The 24746-nt window shown below is 38.8% G+C and overlaps 1 protein-coding gene across 5 annotated transcripts in view; it reads left to right on the top strand.

The window, feature by feature from the left end:
- The window catches only part of LOC130920053 (microtubule-associated tumor suppressor 1 homolog), a 115767-nt gene that overhangs the window by 62360 nt on the left and 28661 nt on the right, over positions 1-24746 (top strand). For all 5 annotated transcript variants that reach the window (XM_057842883.1, XM_057842886.1, XM_057842885.1 and 2 more), the window contains exons 8-10: positions 8920-9032; positions 9137-9448; positions 23723-23789. In XM_057842883.1, coding sequence (XP_057698866.1) covers positions 8920-9032; positions 9137-9448; positions 23723-23789 — 492 coding nt within the window. The remainder of the gene's footprint in view (positions 1-8919; positions 9033-9136; positions 9449-23722; positions 23790-24746) is intronic.

The following is a 24746-nucleotide window of genomic DNA, read 5'->3' as shown; positions in this document are numbered from 1 at the left end:
AATCATTCTATTGATAATTATAATTTGATGAAAATAAGGCAAAATATTAAGGATTTCCCTATTTGTAAACCTGAGTCTAAAACACAAGATGCTTTCAGAAATCTTGATTCTAACAGAGGCGGCAACGTGCTACGTGAAGTACATAGCTGCTTATTAAGCTACATTAATAACCCCACGTAATAATACGACTTTTATTCTATTCAACATTTATTCTTGTAGTAATACAGTGGTACCTCGACATACGATCGCTTCGACACACGATCGTTTCAACATCCGACGTAAAATTTAACTTTAACGATTTATGACAGCGCCGCAGTTACTTTGTTTTCCTGCAAGACTGACGGACAGTGGATTTTCTTGTGAGTGAAACCAACACGGGTTCCAAGAATGTTAGTGCAGGTGATGGAAAAAGGTGAGGCTTACCATTGAAATGAAGATGAAAATGATGCAAAAATATGAGCATGGTGGGTGCGTCCGTGAACTGACTTGACAATACGGCTGTAGGAATGTCTAAAATCTCGACGGTCCTCCTCCGAACTCCGTTCGCCAGTCTTTTTAAGTTAAGGTGACATTTATTATTGTACTAACATCACCAAAAAATCGCCGGGTTTGTCAGATTTTTAATCATTTATTTGAGAACTTGTGCAACACAACATGCCTAATGTCCGCCCCAGCTGAACAAAGTGAAAGTTAAAATGTCCTTACCCCCTCCATCCCTCCCTCACTTTGTCAAGTCAGCCACGCAGTGCGTTCAGGTACACCACGCAAAACACATCCGCCACATTAGAACCCCGTTCGTTACATTATTACAGGTATTTTTATAATTATTTTTATTATTATTCCGATTTGTATTCATAATTTATTTGTTTTGCTCTGTGTAATTGCTATTTTCAATAGTACCAGCAGCATTTATTAAGGATTTAGTGTAGGTTTTCAGGCTGCGGAACAAATTAATGGGATTATAATGTATTCTTATGGGAAAATCCTGCTCGATATACAACCATTTCGACTTACAAACGAGGTCCTGGAACGAATTAATTTCGTATGTTCGATTTTTTATTTTTATTTATTTTTTTCTCGGACTATTACTACGAGAATAAAGGTCGTATTGTTATGTAACAATGTAGCTGAATAAGGAAATGAATGAGGGAAAATAAAAATCAGGAGATAGCTTAACTGCTGTTTTTGTTCACTGTTATTTTGTAAATCATCCAAAAAAAAATCAGCTTCTCATGTATGCCTTGTGACAGTATGTGTAATGAAGTAGCCTAATGTATGTGTAAAACTAGTTGTTGTTTTTTTTGTGTCTGTTTGTGTGTGTTATAGGTATAACTGTGCCAAAAGCAGTTTACAATTATTGCAAAAAGAGAAACTAAAAACTCTTCCGCATCTCTCTCACTCTGTTTTCAGTCACACGGAAGAGCCAAGAGTCAGGAAGAGCATGCAAAACACAATCGCCACATTAGAACCTGATTCGTTACATTAGTATGATATTATTGTTCTGATTTATATTTATAATTTACTTGTTTTGCTCTGTGTAATTGCTATTTGTAATTGTACCAGCAGTATTTATTAAGGATTTAGCGTAGGTTTTGGGGCTGTGGAACATCTAATTATAATGCATTTTTATGGGAAAATCCCGCTCGACATACGACCATTTTGACTTACAAACCAGGTCCTGGAATGAATTAACTTCGTATGTAGAGGTACCACTGTGTATATATAATTATTTTGGTGAATTGTTTGAGTGCGCAGCTACGTACATCATCATCATGTGAATCATTCTCCCTGAGCCATCTGAGCCAGCTGCACGTGTTTGGCTACTATGCCTTTCTCGGTCTGAGCTCCACCGACCCACTTCCCCACTGCTGCCTGCCATCACCCTAAAATGTAGGTTAGAGGATTTAGTCAGCGCTCGAGTGCATGTGTAGACACACACATACATGCACATACACTCATGGAGACACTGCACTGGGATTCAATTGAAGCTCCTCCAGTAGTGCAAGCTTTAATCTGATGTTGAGTTTTACCTAATGCAGTGGCAGATGAGGGCATTATAAAGGCTGTATCTACTGAACTGACCGGAATTTTCTCCAATCTCAGCAAAGATGTGGGGAAAAAATGTTGTCACTAATTCGAGATGTTCTCTGTGAAGATCAAGGCCATCGGTGTTATCACTTCTGATTGAAAATGCCGGAAATTAATCCTGTGATCGTTACTGCCATCAAGCTTCATCAGGGGACTTCACGCTCAGTTACTTAAGCGCTACGCATTTACAGTGGTACCTCTGCTTACGAAATTAATTGGTTTTGGAAGTAATTTAGTAACTTGAAAATTCTTTTAAGTAGAGACGCGCTTTCCATATAAATGCCGTAATCCGTTCCAAGCCCCCTAAAATTTAGATCTAAATCATTTATAGTGTATAAAATGCATCGAAACATGTAACAAATACATATTACAAATTGGAACAAAAGTATATTTGTAATTGGGTTAAGATAAATAAAAAATAACTGAAATATTGTAAATAAAATGCAAAATCATATTGGAGGAATTGCCTCCTCAGCAGCCACCCTCCGCAAACCGGCTTTACATGTTGGTTGGCCCTCCTCCTCTAAGCCACGGCCGTCTGTAACTTTTCTGTAGCCGAAGCATTCCCATACCAGCAATTTGGGGGTTTTTTTGACGGGGGGAAAAAGTTCAGAAGTTTCACCTCCTCCAGCCATCGTGTAGCACAGTTGACACTGAACAACAACCTGTGGGGGAGGTTTTACCCTTGCAGCTGCAAGCGGGGAATTTCTCCTTATATTTTTGGGACAGAAAAAATAGCTAATACCGTAGGGAAGGTATGACGGAAAATTTTTGCAGTTTTGAAACTGTGATGTTTTCATACCATGGCACATGTCTACATACATACATACACTGCAAATAACCAACTAGAAACGGCAATTTCTGCATAAATTACTATGGGGCTTTGGTGTGGTGAGATACAGATCTTAGCCCCTCCCAGGTTGGTCTGGGGACATTTCAGGGACAATATCAGGTGGGGGGTGTTGATTTGGGGACAGTTGGGGGACATGTCCTGGCCATATCAGGCCATTTCGTGGACATGTCCTGGTCATATCAGGTCATTTGGGGACCTTTGGGGGACATGTCCTGGTCATATGTCAATTGAGGTGACCAGGACATGTCCTGGTCATATGTCAATTGAGGACATTTCGGGACATGTCCTGGTCATAACAGGTCATTTGGGGACAGTTGGGGGACATGTCCTGGCCATATCAGGCCATTTCAAGGACATGTCGTGGTCATATTAGGTCATTTGGGGGACATGTCCTGGTTATATCAGGTCATTTGGGGACCTTTTAGGGGACATGTCCTGGTCATATGTCAATTGAGGACATTTCGGGATATGTCCTTGTCATACTACGTCGTTTGGGGACATTTCAGGCACATGTCCTGGACATATTAGGTCATTTGGGGGACATGTCCTGGTCATATCAGGTCATTTGGGGATAATTGGGGGACGTATCCTGGTCATGTCAGGTCATTTTGGGACATTTGGGGGGCGTGACCTGGTCATATCAGGTCGTTTGGGGACATATGGGAGGCGTGACCTGGTCATACCAGGTCATTTTGGGGGGGGGGGTCCTGGTCATATCAGGTCACTTGGGGGGCGTGTCCTGGTCATATCAGGTCATTTGGGGACTTTTAGGGGGGGTGTCCTGGTCATATCAGGTCATTTGGAAACATTTGGTGGGCGTGTCCTGGTCATATCAGGTCGTTTTCTGGTTACTTGGAAGATGCTTAGCCTCTTAAAGAGTAGGCTTGATCAGTTTATGTAACAAATGGCAGTTAGCACAACACTAGCTAGTCTGGTTAAAATGAAATAAAGTGGATGAAACATAAAATTCACATGTCAATTACTGTGGGTGAAAAATTAAAACCATGTCAGTTACTGTGGGGGAAAAATTAAAACCTTATAAACTGGCATGGCCAAAAGTGACAGCCCAAGAAAACACTTGGACCAAAGGACATGCAAACTACCAGAGATGCACCATAATATCGGTCACCGATAATTATCGGCCGATAATGGCAATTATGATGTCACACAGATAATCCAGATAAAACGAAATTCAACCGATAATGCAATCCGATAATTATATACTTGATTTAGCCTCCAAATGTGCGCAATCAACAGTTTTGTCCAATCTGCTAGTTTTAAGGAGGTGTTTTTGCAGTGTAGTAATATATGTTGGGAATGGCTTACTTTTAAAGGCATTTTTGTGCAACTTGGGTGTTTACTCTCTAAGTAATTGTTGCCAAAAGCTTACCATTACACAACGTCATTGCAATTGTTTAGTTGTTGGAATTTACTACTTATTCACGTTTGATGTGGAAAAAAATAGCACTAAATTACATTTTTGCACAGTAACATTTGATATTTGTATACTTTAAAATTTTACATACATATTTGAATAGAATTATCGGCGTGACATTATCGGTTATCGGGTGGAAGGGGCAGAAAATAATCGGTTATCGATATTGGTTGAAAAATGTATTGTCGTGCATCACTACAAACTACTGTATGACATGTCTTCCATTACTATCAAAAGTGTCTTAAAACTTGTAATCAGTGAGCTGGCCAATGTAAAGATGACACGTCAGAGTCACTGTACATTTTAGTCAAAAACAAATAACTTTAGGAGACAAAAGTGCGTGTATTGAAATTGTGATACAGTGGTTACTCTACTTATGAACATCTCTACATACAGAATTTTCAGGTTAAGACACGCCTCAAAGGGAAAATATTGGCTCTTGTTAGGAAAAAAATTTTGGGATACGAATGGCAGCTACATAGCTGCTCTGCCATTGGCTGTTGCCTAACATTCCTGGAAACCAACTGGCTATGAGGGACCTCTATTGTATGTGTGTATCCCAGCGTCCTCTTCATTCGCCCCTCGTGTATGACAGGTTTACATGAGTGTATTAACTTTTACTCCATGTATTTATTGCCTGTTTGCCAGTTATATCATTGACCAGTTTTGAAACAATATCAGAGACAGAGGGATACAATCGAATCATTCAGTACATAGAGATAACAACTGCGGTTTATTTTCTGTTCTGGTATATGTATCGTTTCAGTATTGGGCTGTAAAAATGTAACCTTCTGTGACTTTCCTAGATCTCAAATCTTGCACTCCACTACTCATTTTCATTTTGATCTTAAATAACCTTTCCTACTCAAGCTTTCCCTAAACTCCCTTGTAGTGAACGGGGCATCTACGTACATGAGATGGCTGACAAGACGAGTTTCTTATCATCCTTATTTTTCATGTCACTTTGAAAGTATAAAATGTTGCCACACACTTTATATAATTACAGTCACCTAATTAACAGTTAAGCTTTTTCTATTTACAACTACTATTTTTACTTTGTTTTGAGAGCCATCGTATTGTACTGTATGCACATTATCATGACATGAAAAACTTGTAGTATTCATGCTAACTATAATTTCTCTCAGTCTTGGCACAGCAGCTCTCCATCAATGACTGGCAAACTCCAGGTACAGCAACATCACACACAGACAAATAATGACGGGAAAAAAAAATAATCAACATTTCCTACTTTACCAAGATGTCGTGATGGTGGCTATCGTAGATGAACAATATAAAAATATGTATAAATAGGAGTGCAGTGGTGCACATAATTTTTTTTCATGGATTACTCACATGAATACCAGGAGATTGCTTTTGTTAATCACTGAGTGGTCTTAACCAGTCTTCCTCAATATTAGCTAATTCTTCTTGGCTAGCATGTTTATTAGTGACAGCTTGCGCTATTTTTATGTGCTCTGTGTTCTTTTCGTGTTTGTCAAATAATAGATGGCTGAAATTCTTTTGACTCTATAAAACACACCTGTTTTAACTGCTAGCTGTGGGTGTGAGCGGGAAATTTTCATCACTACACTTCGGTGATGTCATCTTTAGCTTCTAGCCACGGCACGTCTTGGAACCACTTTTCAGAAAAAAAACACTTGTTCGGCTCAGTTCCAGCTCAATTAGGTGTTTTTCTTTCAATAGTGAACCACCAAAGAAGCCGCATAAAGGCTTTGGGGCTTTTTTGGGGCATTTAACTTACAGGTACGCAAAAGCGTGGCATGACTCATGATGCACATGGCATTATACGTGTATGTGATTTCTGTTGCCCATGCGTAGGTGCGTACCAGTTATGTGCGCCCATGTATATTGATGTACCAGCCTTTAAGCAAAATGGTTGTTCTAAATGAACATGAACTGATGATCAAATTACAAAAAAGCATTAGATTATTCAGATACTTAACAATGAAGTGGTTTCGTCAATGAGCCATTTGATGTGGATACAGCCCACAAATAAAGCTTTATGTATGATGAATTATAATAAATGACAAATTTTACTATTGAATTGTAACAAGAAAAGACTTCCATTGCGGGAGAATATTGAGTGATTGATTGAACTTCAAGCATTGTAAACATAGCATACGTGTTTGTGGCTAGCAGAATTCATTTATGGTTGCGAAGGGCCCTATAACCGTTCCCTAAATGACAACCGAAGGCTTTTGAGCAGAGTTATTGCTTCCTCTGGCCTTACATGAACGAAATTCATGATTAAGAACTACTGTGGGGGAGAAAAAGCATCATTTTTACATATAGACCTATAACAGTGCTAACAGTGTAAGTGCTAATGTTAAACCCATTCACCTTTGATATGAAATGCTTTAAAGTGCGTACGACATGAGAAAAAAATGTCTTAAATAGCATTATTATGTGAATTAGAATCATATTTTGAGACGATTCGACTATATACAAAAATTTGGCAAAGCGCAGATGACGAGAAATTAGTCTTTTAATATGCCGGTCAGAACGAGGAAAATGTGATGACGAGTGCCGCAAAATGTCATTGTTTCAGTCTCTCTACTCCAATATTTTTACAGGATATTCTTTTTATCCAAGTATTTTCCCGCAAAAGCTAAATAAATGGTATGGTCATTACAAATAACAGTCTTCTGCTAAATGGAATATGAAATAATAACAATGCATTTTTCAGTACGACATGGCAAAATTACTCCATAATGGTCAAAACTGTCCACCTTTACTCTCGCACCTCCCGAACGATATTTTATGCCACCGTAGTTTGTCGGGCTTTTGTCATTTCCCTGCCCCGCCTTCGGAGAATGTAAACAAACCAAGAGGCGTGACAGCTAGCCGACATGCTAACCCGAACCGAGTAATGTTTCAAACCCGGGTGACGTGACATTCGCATTCGTCCTAAGCCCGAGACTGGAGCCGGAAGTCACAAATTTTCATGGCGTGGGATTCAAAAATTGAATATATAAAACGATCGCTTCCAAACACTTCCAAGCGGTCCATTTCATTCAGGAGCATAAAACACCGCGTGAAATATGAAATAAAATTGCTTGTTGGTGTCATACGCACTTTAATATAAGCTTTTGGTAAAAGACACTCTGGGTTCAAGTTACTTTTCAGTAAGCGGTTTCTTCTTTTAACGTGAAATACTTGGCATATGGCAAAATGGCTTTTACAGTGCATTGACATTCAACTGCCAGCAAAGTAAGGCGATGCTATTGTCAGCCTTGCACGTCCAAATTTCCCATTCATTTTCAATGGCAAAAGAACATTGTAATGGTACGTGTATGGTCCAAAAACAAAACCACATTTTTCTGCCATTCAAAATAATTAGGGAATTTGGATGTGCATGGCCGTCAGTGGCATGGACGTCCATGCCATTTTCAAGGCAAAATAATGCCATATGCTAAAAGCCATTTTGCCATATGCCAAAACAAATGCCATATACCAAAAGCGGTTTTGACATTTACCAAAAAACTGCCATATGCAAAAAATGCCATATACCAAAAACCATTTTCTCATAAGCCAAATAAAATCCATATGCCAAAGCCATTTTGCCATATGTCAAATACCACTTTTCGTTCCCACTGTGTCTCAAAAATTATATTCAACAAGTACTGCATCATCTTGTCGTTTCTGCCAGCAGGTGGCAGCCACTCCAAATGCAAAATCCTATTTCAATTAGGAAAACCAGTACAGTAAATATAGAAAGTTAGTTTTTCAAAATTTTAAATCAACTGTAGACTCAAATGGCACCACCATTCCAGCTTCACATCACTCAGATTACCCTCCTGTACATAAAGCTTGCTGACAATCATTTCTAGGATTTACAATTACATGAACCTACGTACAGACGTTTTTTTGTTCGTCTTTTCAGTAGTAGGACATACATAGCTATCTGTTTTGTTGCATCTAGTTACACTGGTGGTGCTTCTCAGGTTAATTTGTGTATCTGAAGCTGTATTTTCAGTCAGGAAGCTACTCCTGTCAGCTGTATCAATAAATATTTGCCAACTAGAGAGATACTAATAGGAAGGGAATGCAGAGTTCTGGGATGGACTATTGGGAGTTTTGCTAGTAAGCACATTCAGTGATGTTTTAAGTTCCTCTCTAATGGCTTTTCTCTCTTATAATGCACTCCTTAATGCACACCCAGAAGTCCATCTCACACACAAGCACTCACAAACACCCATACAATCTCGCAATCAATAACATAATATCCCATAATGCATCTGTCCAAGCCTAGATAGTCAGAAGGGCGTATTCTCTGACGACGGCGGATGGATGGGAAATGTTTGTGTCGTTTTCTCGGATTTAATTTCCTCTTTCGTCTGTACAAATGTATCCCTCTGATTTTGTTTTGTGCTCAGCCAGTTTAACTTTGCTATCCTGCCATGTTGGCTGCAATATTTTGTTAATGGTCTAACTGTGTACTCTCTGTGTGTCAAGGGGGTTCACACCATGTTGAATGTTGTGCCCGTCAACCACAAAATAAGAGGATGTCATTCTTTTGCAGTTGACAAAAACAAGCCCAGGGACGTCCACGCAAGATCTGCAAATAATCGCAGCAGCTCTCCAGCTCCAGCACTCGCAGCAGGAAACAAGCAGCAGAATCCATCACGAGCACAGGTATGCTATCCCCTCAAATTTTCTGTCAAAGTAATGTGATTGAGATTTTTGCAAATCCACGAATCTGAAGATGATGCGTGTGATTTTTGTTTGTTCTTTACAAGGCACCAAACGGGGTATATGCCAGTGCGCCTGTGACAACGGTTCCAGCAGTGCCTGTCAGTGTTTCCACCAACAGTGGAACCATAGGACCACCTGCGCCCACGTTGAAAGGAAAAACTAGCACTCGGTCAAGCCCTAAACATGGGACGCGCTTGCAAAGTGCGCCCAAGCCTGGTGTGGTCGCTGCAAAACACAACCAGGGCAAAGAACCAGCTGAAAAGAAGAACCAGGCCAGCCAGCTTTGGAAACTGCTCAGCCAAGCAAATAAAAAAGTGGAGGTTCTCGCTACGGTGATTCAACATCTCTTCAATGAGGTATATTTTCTCAGTCATGATTTATTCATGTTTTCTATGTTAAGAGAGAAATGGACCATCTCGTATAGAATGTGTATGAAAGCTTTTGTGCTCGTATGATTCTTAAATTGGGACAGGTCATTTGTTGATGAGGCTAAAAACAACAACAGCTAAAGAATTTCTAGTGTGCTTGAGCAATAGGTGTAACTAATTTATTTCAATTGTAAATATTCCATTTTTTTCATTTAAATTAATTGAAAAAAAATCAATTAATTGATAAAGGGGATAATGTAATGTCCTGTATAGTTCTAACAATGTATTTTAGAAGTTTTATTTGTCTTCTTTGAATGAATTAACACATGCAATAATTGAATAAACCGTTAATGTAAAATTGTTTAACAAGAAAATAATACATGTAATTTTATCGTATTCATACAAAATTATTAATCAGTGGTGAATAATACTAAGAGGTCGATATATCGGACCGATAAATTGACTTTTTTCCAACATCGGCCATTAGCCGAATAACCCAAATACGCTACTGTTAAAAAGTTTGGGGTCACTTAGAAATTGGTTCCTTTTTGTAAGAAAAACTGTTTTTTCAGTGGAAATAACATTAAAACTAACCAGAAAAACACTACACATTTTTAATGTGGTAAATGACTATTCTAGCTGGTAACGTCCGGTTTTAATGCAATATCTACGTTGCCTGGTACACCAGACTCACCGCTGTTCCAGCGATTGAGTCTGGCGACCGTCCGGCGGATCAAATTCCGAGAGCAAAGCAAGCCACAGCAAACAGACAGCGGAGTGGACCAATAAGTGATGGGCAGACGTGACGTTGTTAAAGCAACAAGTAATTACCGTGAGCGGAGAATGGAGAAGTTTATTCAACATGGCTAGCGCGAGCCATGTTGATTGTTGTCAATGACTTGTTTCAATGTGTTTTTGGTCATTTAAAACTGGTTTTACCGCGGATTGGAACATATTCTCGGCTCTCCCGCTCGCCATCTGTGTTGTTGTAGACACGACTTTCGGCGCGCAAGAGTGTCACGCAAATAAACGAATCTGATTGGAAGATTGATTTTGTACATTGCTCGAGAGGCCGTTAATGGGCTGGGTCCCAGACTATTTCTCACAGTGTTTGAAAAATACAGGGAGAATAGTCTGGCGGTGCCAGGCAAATATCTACGTACCGGGTAGTTTTGTAAAGAGGCCCACTTATAGCAAACTTCACTCCAGTGTTCTAATGGTACAGTGTGCTTGCTAGTTGCCCTAGAAGGATAATAGATGATTAGAAAACCTTGTGCAATTATGTTGGCACAGCTCAAAACAGTTTAGGTGGTTAGAGAAGCTATAAAAGTGATCTTCCTTTAAGGTAGTTGGGTATCTGGAGCACAGGGGTCGCGTTAACTGAATATTTTCCGTCATTGACCGTTTTTTTAAAACGGTGACGGAAAAAACTGAAGTCCATCCGTCATTTTGACAGGTTGCAATTCACACCCCAGACCACAGGGTGGCGAGTGAGCATATTAATTAGCTATTGTCTCTCTTGATGCATGACGTCGTTGTCCTTACTCGGAAAAATGTCAAGGCAACTGAGTGTTTGCCTGGCACGGCCAGACTGTTCTCCCTGTATTTTTCAAACACTGAGAGAAAAGTCTGGGACACAGCCTTTCGAGTAGGTACAAAATCAATCGACAAATCAAATTTGTTTATTTGCGTGACGTGTTCTTCACGAGCAACTTCACTCTTGCGCGCCGAAAGTCGTCTCTACAACAACACGGATGGCGGGAGAGCCAAGAATATGTTCCAATCCGCGGTAAATTCAGTTTTAAATGAGCTAAAACACATCGACACGAGACATTGACAACAGTCTGTCTCGCGCTAGCCATGTTGAATAAACTCCGTTCTCCTCGTATGTTTACTTCCGCGCGCAAGTCCCTCGTCCTGCCCTCGTCGCTTTGCTAACGGCACGTCTGCCCGTCGCTGATTGGTGCACTCCGCTGTCTGTTTGCCTCTTGTTAAGCTTGTTGGGACAGAATATTAATTAAAAATGAATGGAAACTAAATACTATTGAATATGTCATTATTGTCATTTTAAAATTGTAAGTGACGGGTAAAAATAGATTATGACCGGATTTTTATGACACTGTCAGTCAAAATTACAGACAGCAAAAAAGTCTAGCGCAACCTCTGCTGGAGCATCATCTTTGTGGGTTTGATTAAACTCTCAAAATGGCCAGAAAAAGACAACTTTTTACATGACACTGACTATCTGTTCTTAGAAATGAAGGCTATTCCACAACAGAAATTGTCAAGAAATTGAAGATTTCCTATAACACTGTGTACCACTCAGCAGCACAAACAAGATCCAACCAGAGTAGAAAGAGAAGTGGGAGGCCCCGCTGCACGGCCGAGCAAGAAGACAAGTACATAAGAGTCTCTAGTTTGAGAAATAGAAGCCTTGCAGGTCCTCATCTAGCAGCTTCATTAAATAGTACCCGTAAAACGCCAGTGTCAAAGTCAACAGTAAAGAGACAACTCTGGAATGCCGGCTTCCAGGGCAGCGTGGCAAAAAAAAAAAAAAGGCATATCTGAGACGGGCTAATAAAAGGAAACTATTAATATGGGCAAAAAAACACAGACATTGGACAGAGGAAGATTGGAAAAAAGTGTAATGGACAGACGAATCATAGTTTGAGGTGTTTTGACTTTGGATTAAGGAGAAGAACATTTGTGAGATGCAAAACACCTGAAAAGATGCTGGAAGAGTGCCCAATGTTATCTGTCAACCATGGTGAAGTCAATGTGATGGTCTGGGGTTGCTTTGGTGCTGGTAAAGTGGGAGATTTGTACAAGGTCAACAGGACTTTGAATAAGGAAGGCTATCACTCCATTTTGCAGTCATGCCATAACCTGTGGACAACGCTCGATTGGAGTCAATTTCATCCTACAACATGACAATGACCAAAGCATACCTCCAGATTATGCAAGAACTATTTAGGAAAGAAGCAGGCAGCTGGTATTCTATCTGTAATGGAGTGGCCAACACAGTCAACAGATCTCAAACCCATTGAGTGGTGTGGGAGCAGCTTGACCGTATGGTACGCAAGAAGTGCCCATCAAGCCAATCCAACTTGTGGGAGGTGCTTCTGGAAGCGTGGAGTGAAGTTTCTCCAGATTACCTTAACAAATTAACAGCTAGTATGCCATTGGTCTGCAAAGCTATAATTATTGCAAAGGGAACATTCTTTGATAAAAGCAAAGTTTGAAGGAGAAAATGATTATTTCAAATAAAAACCCTTATTTCTTACCTTGTTAATGTCTTGGCTATATTTTCTATTCATTTTGTAACTCATTTGAAAAATAAAAGTGTGACTTTTGAAGGAAAACACAAAATTGTCTGGATGACCCCAAACTTTTGAACGGTAGTGTAAATAAGCAGATACAAAAAAAAAAAAAAAAAAAGGGGGATTTTGATCAGGCATCTGTGTGGGCAACTGGGGCCGCCGCTGGTTGACGGTAGGACCCTACAGCAGCTTGAAGGCAGCCTGCTACAGGACGCTTCAGGCTTGCCTGTTTTGTGAATATTGATAGATTTTATGTTATCTTGCATGACAATATGCAATGTTGTTTTAGCCATTTAAGGTGTTTTATGGAGTGATCCTTACACTCTAAATGTAACTTGCAGCGTTAGCATAGCATTCACATTAACATTAGCTTCAGCATGACGAACATCCTCTTAAACTCACTCTCACTTGTTCACATTCGTCGTCACTTCCTGGTGGGTTGAATTATTTGAAAATAATGTACTGTCTTGCTGAGTGTGTAAAATCATTTTTAAAAAGTGCTGAGTTCTTGGCTTGGTAGCACTAGACCGAATTAATCCTTTAAGTCTCAGGTCATCATTGCAATTTTTAAGCGGTTGAAGCAATTTTTTAAAAATTGCCTTAATATTCTATATGCTTAAAAAGAAAAAAAAAAGTATATCGGCTTACCAAATCGACTTTGGATATCGGCAATCGGGTGAAAATCCGATACTGGTTGACCTCTAATATTTTCTAAAATGCATTCATCTAAAAGAAATGAATAATCCATCATTATTATATTTTGTATATGTTTAAATCCATCAATATATTTTTTATATGTATTATATATATGTATTAAAAATAAGAATAATTTTCCTACCCAACTATTGTTAGTTAGTATTTTAACCACCACAATACAATCATGAGCGGTTTCTAGCTTAACTAATATGATATAATGTTCTATATAATGGATGCTGAATTCACTAGTTGCTTTTTTTTCATTTATTGCTCAAATCTCATCTATGTTGACTAGTGAATGCTGTAGAGTAACGAAGAAAGGAGAGATGTTGAATGATGTGTTATTCATTTTTGCACGTGGTTTCTCGTACTCAGTCTCAAAGGATATACGGGAGCCTGTCTTATTTGACTAGTGCAACTGCATCCTTGCATTAAAGCATGAGTCAACAACTGTTAGACATCATATTGTTTTTATGAGTAAGTATGAGTGGATCATGTCAGTAGGGACACTTAGGAACTGGGAGAGGTTGTTTTGAGTCCACGCCCAGTTACACTTGAACCACAACATACCCATCCGAGCCACACCTCCCACACACAATATGGACAGTCAAGCATTTGAATGTACATCACTTAGTACTTCTGTTTTCTGTTTTGCCATTGATGAAGTATTTCAATCATGTGTACAGATGCCCTAAAACAAGGTTTGCAAGCAGAATTGGTTGTGTTGTGTGGCCATGTAAGCAACTCTGTTCCATGTGAGGACTAGCACAGGATACAGCCAGGGACAGCACTTTGAGAACTTTGCTGGTTAGCCTAGCTGGTTTCGTTCATCACTAAGGGATAAACACCATTTCTGGGTGGGACCAGGATGTGGTTGATTCAGAGTTCAGGATATGTATCAGTTGCTCATTATTCAATGTAAGCTCCTGGATTGCGCCTTTTTTTCCTGCCAGTTGTAGCAGCGACTCTTTTATTTTAAGTGGGACGCGAGATCTGCCTTTTTTGGCAGGGCATCATAGTCAAGTATAACTTGTTGTATAACTAGTTGTGTCTATTCTCATGGGAGATCTTAGGTGTTGGTCAATTATTTTAGATCTGTATAGAGCTTTGTAGATGTCCAGGACGCTGAATATCTGCTCACGTCCGTACAGTAGGTCGAGCAATTTTCTGTGCTGTCTTGCGAAGGTTTAGAAATGAGGCTTTATTACGAAGCATAAACGTTTCAGAGACCTGAACTTCTCATCTAAGACTTAGTTGGACTGAAACTTGATATTTTCCAAATGCACCTCTTGTGGTGCTGTTTCAGGGTCTTGTGTGAACGGGACAGCAGTGTTTTCGTCGCCGATGACGATATTGAAAATATTTCATCAACAAAGATTTTTCACGATGATGACATGACTGTGACGAGCTAAAAACGTGTCTTGGGAGACTAAAACATAATAAAAAACGAGATGGAAATTCGCCATAGTGTCAGTCATAAGTTCCCAATATGTGAGTTTCTTATCATATGTGTAGTTAGCACGCATCAATCCAGTGTTTGGTCGTGTCAATCATGTGTCGTACTTTTTCAACAAAAATCCGGCGTTAGATAGCTGTGTGTGTGTGTGTGTGTGTGTGTGCTTGTGAATAGCTCCTCTTGATGTGGGCGGCCCCCTACTTTCAGGCGATGCGCAGTGCATGACCGATCTGACCCGTCAAAAACATTATGAAGTCTATGAAACGGCATAGATGATATCTTCAACTACTCGGTCACACACTCATTTTGACCTATATTATTATTAAATAGTGGGTGAGGGGGTGTTGAATCCCATGGTAGTACTTTGTCATTATAAAAAAATAAAAAATAAAAAATCTCAGCTAATCAGGCCAGAAAATTTAAAATGCCCTCGGGCCATAGTTTGCATGTGTCTTGTCCAAATCGTACTTCTCTTTTGTCCGTAGGAAACCACCTGTATGTATTTATTTGAGCTGACTGATATGATTTACTTTGATACTGACTGACAAGAAAGTCCCAAATTGTGTGCTGAGTTTAAACAAATATTTGGTGAGAGAAACATGTTTGTGGAAGCAGCGGGCACCACTCTCACATTTCTACTGTATGTGTATCTACATTACAAATGTACATAATCACACCAAGTAATATTTGAACAGAACACTGTAGCTCTTGTAGACAGGATACTGTTCACGGTTGCCATGAGAAAAAGTGTCTCCTTATCTGTAGAAAAATCCTAAACTAGCAATAAAATGCCTGTTTAAGTGTTTTGTATGTTTGCTCCCGATTAGGATGGATGGTGAAAAGTAGTTGTAAGGATGAAGGGTGTTATTATTAGTTTAGTGAAGGAATGCAGCTGCCGCCTTCCCATCCCTCTTTAGTGTATTCGTGTGAGATAAAGAGTCCATGAATTCCATGATTATCTAATCTGTCTCCTGCACTTGAAAGGTGATTGGTGAATATCGACTGAAGGCTAACACCTTCCCCTGAGGGTTTTCGGGTGGGGTTTGGCTTTTTGCTGTTGGGAAGAGGCCTGGAGCTTTTTTTAGAGTGCTTGTCAGGGTAACGTCTCCTAATATCCACATTGGTATTTCAAGCCTTTTTTTTTTTTTTTTTTTTTTTTGTAGAACGACTTGTCTTCTTTTTCGGGTATTTACAGCCATGAATAGCAGCATTTCAGTGGAATTCTAAATTTCAACCCAAATTATAGTGGTATATGATTTTTTTTTTTTTTTTTAACATTTTCAGTTGTTGCTAAAGAATTATATGACAGACCATTCCTGTAAATTCAAATTTTTATACTGCAGGTAGACATGTGCCGATTACCGGTTTCAAGGTATACCGTGGTATGGAATGTCACGGTTTGAAAATCGCAAAAATTCAAATTTTATTATGTCCCAAAAATGCTGGGAGTTTGCAGTTGAAAGGCTTAACCCTCCCCCACCAGTTGTTGCTCAGTGTCAATGAGGTGGCTGGATGGCTGGAGGAGGTGAAACTCGTGAACTTTTTCCCCCATCGAAGAAAACGAAATCGCTGCTATGGGAATACTTCGGCTACAGAAAAGTTACAGACGGCCGCGGGTAAGAGGAGGAGGGCTAACCGACATGTAAAATATGGCCGAGGAGGCAATACCGCTGACATGATTTCGCATTTATACAAAATTAAAGGTTAGTAAACACTATCATGAATGTTTCCCACCAGCTACGAGAGTGAACTCCAGCGTGTTGAGTAGAGGTGTGCGAATTTTCCGATCCTTAAATTATTCGCGATTCAGCCGTGGAAGATTCGAGAACAATTCACAAACATCCAAATTCCGTTACTGAAATATGTCAAGTAAAGCGGAACTAAAACACAGTCAGCACCATCTTCGGGACGCAATGAGGAACGGACCGATAGTAAACATCATGCTTGTCATTACTCGGGTAATGAGTAATGAGCTCAACTCACGGCTCTGGCTCAAGTCATGCCGCTAAATAAAAAAAATAAATAAATAATAATACCTGACTGCTGCCGACAGCCACTACAAACTACGTCCACATAATGCTATGGTAGATATCGCATGTAAAAAGAACATGATGCGAAATGACAGACTCTGCGGCGATAGCAGCACATGTATAGAAAACTACACGCGAAATGACAGACTTGCCGACGTTAGTAAACAGCCGCCATCTTAAAGCAGTAGACTTACCTGGAAAGCTGTTGTAGCGAACCTTTCAAGCGAACCTATTAACTTTTTATCTAAAATACTCCTAAATTGGCAAAATTTCATTTGAATCTATCTTTAAAACCGTTTTAAATCTTTCACATGTTAAAAGTAGACAGAAGGAAAATTATGGAATAAGAGGAGCAATTTTAACAGCTTTAACGGTTGATTGACAACTGTAAATTAATTGAATGTAGTTTAAAGCTGCTGATACAGAATGCGGACTTGAGTATTTTATTTTCTGTTTTGAACTGTTAACATGATACCGAAACAGTCGTTTATTTAAGCCTGAGAGGGTTTTTGTACAATTTTTGTAACTAATGTACAAAACATAAAAAGCAGCTAATAAGCTGGGGGTAGGTGTGATCAATAATCGATTTATAATCGAATAGTAGCTTCTGAATCGTAATCGAATCGTTGGGTACCCAAGATTTCCACCTCTAGTAATGACAATGCTCAACTCACGGCTCTGGCTCAACTCATGCCGCTAGATAAAAAAAAAATAATACCTGACTGCTGCTGACAGCCGCTACAAACTACGTCCACATAATGCTATGATAGATAATAGATATCATATGTATATAGAACTTGATGTGAAATGACAGACTCTGTGGCGTTAGCAGCACATGTATAGAAAACTAGATATGAAATGACAGACTTGCTGGCGTTAGTAAACAGCTCCCATCTTACAGTATTAGACTTCCCTAGAAGGCTATTGTAGCGAACATTCCAAGCGAACCTAATTAACTTTTTATCTAAAATAATCCTAAATTGGCAAAATCTTGACTTGAATCTATCTTTAAAACAGTTTTAAATCTTTCACATGTTGAAAGTAGACAGGAGAAAAATTATGGAATAACAGGAGCAATTTTAACAACTTTAATGGTTGATTGACAACATTAAATTAATTGAATGTAGTTTAAAGCTGCTGATACAGAATGGGGACTTGAGTATTTTATGTACTGTTTTGAACTGAGAACTTGCTACTGAAATAGTTGTTTATTTGAGCCTGAGAGGCTTTTTGTACAAATTTTGTAACTAATGTACGAAACATTAAAAGCAGCTAATATCTTGGGGGGGGGGGGGGGGGGGGGGGGTCATCAGTAATCGATTTATAATCAAATCGTAGCCTCTGAATCGTAATCGAATCGTTAGAGAGAAAGATTCCCACCTCTAGTGTTTAATATGTCTAGCTGTGGTAAAACATTTTTTTTTTCCTCACTGGCAACTGTCTGTGTTGACAAAGAGAGCGTGTGTGTGTATATACTGTATAAGGTAAACATGATATGAGTCATGCACATGTGCTTTTTATGGAAAATAATTCATTTATTTTTGCTGTGATGGTAATAATGTTTAGCTGTGGCTGTGGGTTTATGCTTACCTAAAGAATTGCATTTATTTTAATTTTATTTTGAACATTTCGGGTATTTTAATTTATTTTTTTAACTTAACATTATACTTATGTTCCAGTTTGCTAATATGTTTTGAAAATAAAAATTTTGTTCAATGAAAATTGTTTACTTATTTATTTATTTTAACTCAGATAGCTAAAGTAACACATTTTAGAGCTGTAATTGCAATACAGTGAAACCGTGATATTTTTGCTTAAGTTTATCATACCGTCAGAATCTCACACCGGCACATGCCTAACTACAAACCTTAGAAATGTATAGAAGCTAAACTCTGCGGTTTCAATTATATTTGAGCTTCTACCATATGTTGGTAAACAACCAGAGAAAATGGTTAGACACTTCAATTTATTTTAGATTTTCAAGTTTTTAATGTAAATGACAAAAAAAAAAATCAAAAGAATAATAATAATTATTAAAAAAAAAAAAAACAGGCATGGAGTTAAGAATACCTAAGTACTTCATGTGGGAGAGAGTGAAGTGGGTGTCAAAATAACTTGAATTCCTACATTGAACAGTATTCCAGACTTGGAGGGGGCGGGACGGACAGCAGGAGGAGGGAGGACAAGGAGTTCTATGATGAACAGGTAGCGTGTGGGAGGAGTTCAGATGACTGAATGTGCCTCCACAACAGGCTATGCTGGAGTTGGTGTCTTTTCTCATTTGCTGCTGAAAGGATGAGGAAAGAGAAATGAACTGAGTGTGTGGATGTGTGTGTTTGTGTTTGATGTGTGTTTGCGGGTATGCCTGTCTTGATTTAAAGCATCATGGGCTCCACAGCCAGCAAAGGCCATTACAAGACTCAATCTCTCACTCGCAAGAAGAAACGTAAGGTCTGTGTGTCTTTTAAGTGTTCTGCACTGCAGACACTCTTTCTGTGGGAACCCTTTTTGGAGGTCTAAAAAAAGATCTAGGATAAAGAAGGAATGTGTCAAATTACAGGACTATATTTCAGCGTATCCACTTTATTTTCCCTTACAATTGCTGATTATCTATACAAAATACTAAAACAACGTTTACTTTCCGTGTTGGTTAAACAAGCAATTGGAACCAATGCTACAGTGAAGCTTGAACTTTTCTTATCATGTTGTTTTATGACATCTGCTTTTACTACCAGCGTGTCACTTTGCCTGAAGGGGGGCAGCCGGACTTTTTTGTACTTTGTTTTCCTTTTCACTGTTTTCATTCTCCGCAATCTGCTTTTTCACTTAACTGACCCCTAGGCAACAGATGGACTTTATGGCTGTGTGCGTGCGCGTTTTCATACGTATGTGTAGACAGGCAGACACATGAATCCAGTTTCTTAATGATTGTAAATTGTACTGTTGCGATTATGTGTTTGCATGTTTGTAAAGGATGTAGGACTGAAAACAAAAATTATTGGGATTGTTGCTCATTTTGCTTGTCGCGTCTGTAATCTGTGCATGCATGAATGGTTCGGTGTAGGCAGACACATGTATGAATGAATATGCAGGAGGGACTTCCACTCATTTTTTTGTCGGCAAATGTTCTCATATACCTTCTTATGAACTAAATTCCACTTTTGCCGATATAATACTAAGTTTGTTATTCACTTAGCCATGTTTATTGCGCATGTAGTTTGCTGTATGTGGCACTGTCATGTGTCAAGAGCAAGGGTGCAGAAGTGATCAGAGTAGCCAAAAAATCACTTCAAAAGAATATCACTCAAGTAAAATTAAAAGTAGTCATCCAAAAAATTTACTGAAGTGCTAGTAAAAAATCCAGTGAAAATAATACTCAAGTAATGAGTAACTTTGTGAGTACTTCTTAGTGTGATATTTTTTTTAAACAATGGTATTTTTTTTTCTCAGCACAAGATAATCTATATGAACTGTTACTTCAATTCTATGTGCAATGCTTACTTACGTGCAATATTAACGTGCAATATTCAATGCTTTCACTGTCAAACTGCTGCTACTTAACCTCGATTAATTGCGCTACCTGAAAATAGGACTATCTCTTACACATTTTATATTTAGATTTTATACTTTTACATTTGCAAGTCACATTTGAGATTTTAGCTTATCGTGCACTGTAAAGGGAGATGCTCCACAATTTCATTGTACAACTGTATAATGACAATAAAGGGCTTTTCTGTTCTGTTCTTCTGTACTATAACCAGTGTTGTTTGTGGCAGCCATTTAATTTTCATCTTAGTCTATAATACTTATTAGTCTTAGACTAGGTTCATACCGCAGGTCCTAATGCACAATTCCAATTTTTTTCTGTCATATCTGTTTTTTGGCGTGCTTCTTCAGACTGCCTTCGCAGTCCGAGATTCACTGCGCAAACTGACCAGCATGTGCAGGAGCATCAAAACCAATGACCACACATTCTGTTTTAACATTATTCAAGGGTGATCATATTTAGATTTCCAAAAAGAGGACACAAATAACAGACATAAATAATTCCTGTTTAGTCTTATATTCAAAGTTTATATGGATTGATATGATGCACGGACTGTCTGTGGATGACACACACACATACGGACAGTTTGCCCCGACTCTCGGCTGTGTAAGCAATCTTGAAATATTGCTCATTTGGAGCAGAAAGAAAACCGAGCATTTTCAGGTTTATCCTCAACCCATTTTATTTTTTAAGGCTGTTGTCAAGCCCGCCCCTTCCCCAAAAGCCGCGTTCAAGCTAGGCGCTAACTCTAATGCACAGCTCCACTGCTACCGTAGCGCCATGTCTCTTTTCCTCTTTGCTGACATTATTTCTGCATGAATTCCGATTTGGGGGACTTGACAAGTCAGACTGCAGCCACATTCTGAAAAAATGTACGAAACATATGAAAGTGACCTAGGTCGGATTTGAAATGGTCCAATTTTATGCTACTTTTCCCGTTCAGACCATCAAGTTAATGCCTCACTCGAGTTGGAAAAAACAGAAAAAATTGGATTCGTGCAATAAGAACTGTGGTATGAACCTAGCCTTAGTCATATTCTAGTCATCTCAAAATGTGTTTGTCTTCGTCTAGTTTTTGTTGACAAACTCAAGACTAATTTCGTATAGTTTAGTCTATGTTTACTAAACATGTTTTCGTCTGTAAAATTAAACAGTTTTACTCCCAAAATAAATAAATAAAGGTTTCCAACTATTTCAAATGAACACTGACAGAATAGCACATATTGTAGCGTCTACGTGGACAATGGCAACTTGGTGATTATATACACACTCAGCAGGAAAACACTACATTATTTTTCAATGTATTATTTCCACCTGCTATGCTAATGCTACGAGTTACATTTAGTACGTGATGATCACTCAGCACAGACCTTTAAAGGCTAAAGCAGCATTGCATATTCAAGCGTGCATGGAGACTATAGCAGACATACTGGGGGGGGGGGGTCACAGCGCGTCATGAGTGACATAACCAGACACTGCTACGATCAGTGTTGTTAATAACTGCGTTAGAGTACAACGGCGTTACTAAATGCGTTACTTTTTTCAGTAATGAGAAATCTAATTAATTAGTTTTCTCATCTTGGCAACGCCGTTACCGTTACTGAGGATGTAAAGGCGTGTGTTATTATGTGTTACTACGTTGGTTGAATGACGCGAGAAAAGTGAGAGATAGGGACTCACGGAGAAAGCAGAGCAGGAGGAGGAAAGGGAGTTCTGATTCAGTTGTAAACGCGATGCTAGGTGGCTCCATACTTGACTGTAGCCGATAGCCTACAAACTAAGCCCACATGATTCTACGATAGATATCACATGTAAAGAGAACTAGATGCGAAATGATAGACTCGCCGGCGTTAGTAAACAGCCGCCATCTTAAAGCAGTAGACTTCTCAGGAGGCTCTGTTGTCGAGAACCTTCCTAGCGAACCTAAGTAACTTTTTATCTAAAATACTCCTCGATCGGCAAAATCTTGACCTGAAACTATCTTTAAAGGACGAAACAGTTTTAAACTTTGACATGTTGTAAGTAGACAGAAGGGAACTAATGCAATAACGGGAGCAATTTTAACAACTTTTAACGGTTGATTCACAACATTAAATGACTTCCAAACATAGCAAAGGTTACTATTTAGTTATCGCAATATCCACAATACCCCTGTGTCTAGTTAAGTTTAGGGTAAAGAATTGGGCAAAACACCAGTTACTTTGCCAAGTAACTAAATACTCTTACATTCAGGTAACAGTTACTAACTCAATTACTTTTTGAGAGAAGTAATTTAGAACTGTAATTAATTATTTTTTGAAGTAAGATTAACAATACTGGCTACGATGCAGACTAACTACACATGAAATGTCACACATTGCGAACATGTGGCCGAAACCACCATTTCAGGTACATTTTGCAATAAATGGGGGGCTGTGTGACGTCATCACTCAAAATTAATATCTCAAAATCGATACCAGAACCAGAACTTTTTACAGCACAAACGAAGCTTACACGAGTGACACAATTTTTAGCCATTTTTAATTACAATGTGGGCTGGTTGAACTCTCAGGTTGACCTTAAAAGAAATGCAAATATCTTAAAAACAATAGCAGCACAAACGATTAACATCATTTTTATATAAATTTGCGTCTGATGGGGGGCCAACTTCATGGAGGGGTAGCTTACCTCTGTTGGGGAGGCCTTTGCATTCTTTTCCCAAACAATTTAATATTGTTGGTTGCGCTGATCTCTTCTATATTGTAAATGTGTAACAGGAACACGGGTCCGTGGCGGGCAAAAATAAATCTCAGCAGGGGTGGGGTTTGAGGACAGTGTCGCTAATTTTGACTGCTATTGCAAAAGTCTATCTCATTGTCGTTTTTATAATACCTAATTATTATTTTAAATAATTATGATATGAAATTGGATGGGTTGTGATGGCATGTTTAGATTGACAGGGTTGCAACCCACCTATTCCCGCCATGAATTAAGCCTATGGTCATGAGTTTTCTAATATTTGGCTGCCATTTCTAGCAACAAAATTTCAAACCACTACCACAATACAACAAGGCATGAACAGTATGTCAGTCATAGTTCAGCATTTGAGCTTTTATATACTGTACAGTACATTTCTTAAATTGGATCTCATTGACTGTGTATGTCACTTAAATCAAATGTATTGATGGTATTAAGAATTATTCATGTGATGGTCTTATTCTTCTCTGTCTACAGCGTGAAAAGGCTTTAAAGCAGAAGAATGACTTGTCACTGGAACTGGCAAAACTCAAAGATGAGCTTGGTAAGTGCAAGCACAGTATTTACAGGAAAAAAATGCATCCCATGCAAACAGTGCTCTCTTTATTTCACTTTTTTAATGGTGAGGTGCAATTCCTCACCTTTCTGAGAAAAAGGAAAATAGAGCTGTAGGGCGACTTCACAGGTTCTAACCCGTCTGTGATGTACACACATACATACGCTGTTTATGATTGTTTTACTTAGTTGTCACCCTAGGCAACATAAAAGAAAGTTGTAAGTAGAGGTCAACAAGATACATGTGTGGGATTTTTAAAGGTCGATGCCAATACCCGATAACTAAGAATATTTTCTGCCAATTAGCGGTAAACTTTTTTTTTTTTTTTAATAGGGAACCTCAGACTAAGAGACTTGTAAGCTCTAATAAGCCACTATTCTTTTCTTTTACTAAAATATGTTATTAGAAACACATCAAATACTGCCATTGATTTAAAAGTCTATAATATTTAGTACGTTTTGACCTAAGGAGGCATGTTTTATGGACGTTCGGGGATGATGATGTATATTGTCACTGTCACTCGACGAATACTACCAGGTTACTACAATTCCTTCTACGCAGTGAGCATGAAACACATGCGCTCATCGGTTAAAAGCGGCGAGTACTTATTATTTGTGTTTTTATTGAGTCTTTTATTACCTTTTCATTGCCTCAAAATACAGTTTGCATGTGTTTGCCTGTCATGCTTTTAAGCATTGAGCTTTAAAACAGGTTGTTGATGTGTTGACCACATTAGTCACGTAGCATATTTAAACCGGCCTTATTTGATATTACTACGTTTAAGTATTTTCTTAAGGCATCTTTAGTATGTTCTTTCTTTATGCATCTAAAAACAAGTTGAAAGTGTACAGTGGTACTTTGGGTGTCAAATTTGCCTCTTGTAAACGTTGCGCCTGTGTAGCACTTTTTTCCCCCCTACTCTCGTCAAGTCTCATCCCATCTTTC

The sequence above is a fragment of the Corythoichthys intestinalis genome, chromosome 8 (genome assembly GCF_030265065.1).
Source record: "Corythoichthys intestinalis isolate RoL2023-P3 chromosome 8, ASM3026506v1, whole genome shotgun sequence".
NCBI lineage: Eukaryota > Metazoa > Chordata > Actinopteri > Syngnathiformes > Syngnathidae > Corythoichthys > Corythoichthys intestinalis.
Note: the sequence above shows the minus strand (reverse complement) of the source record. Positions and strands in the feature narration are given on the sequence as shown.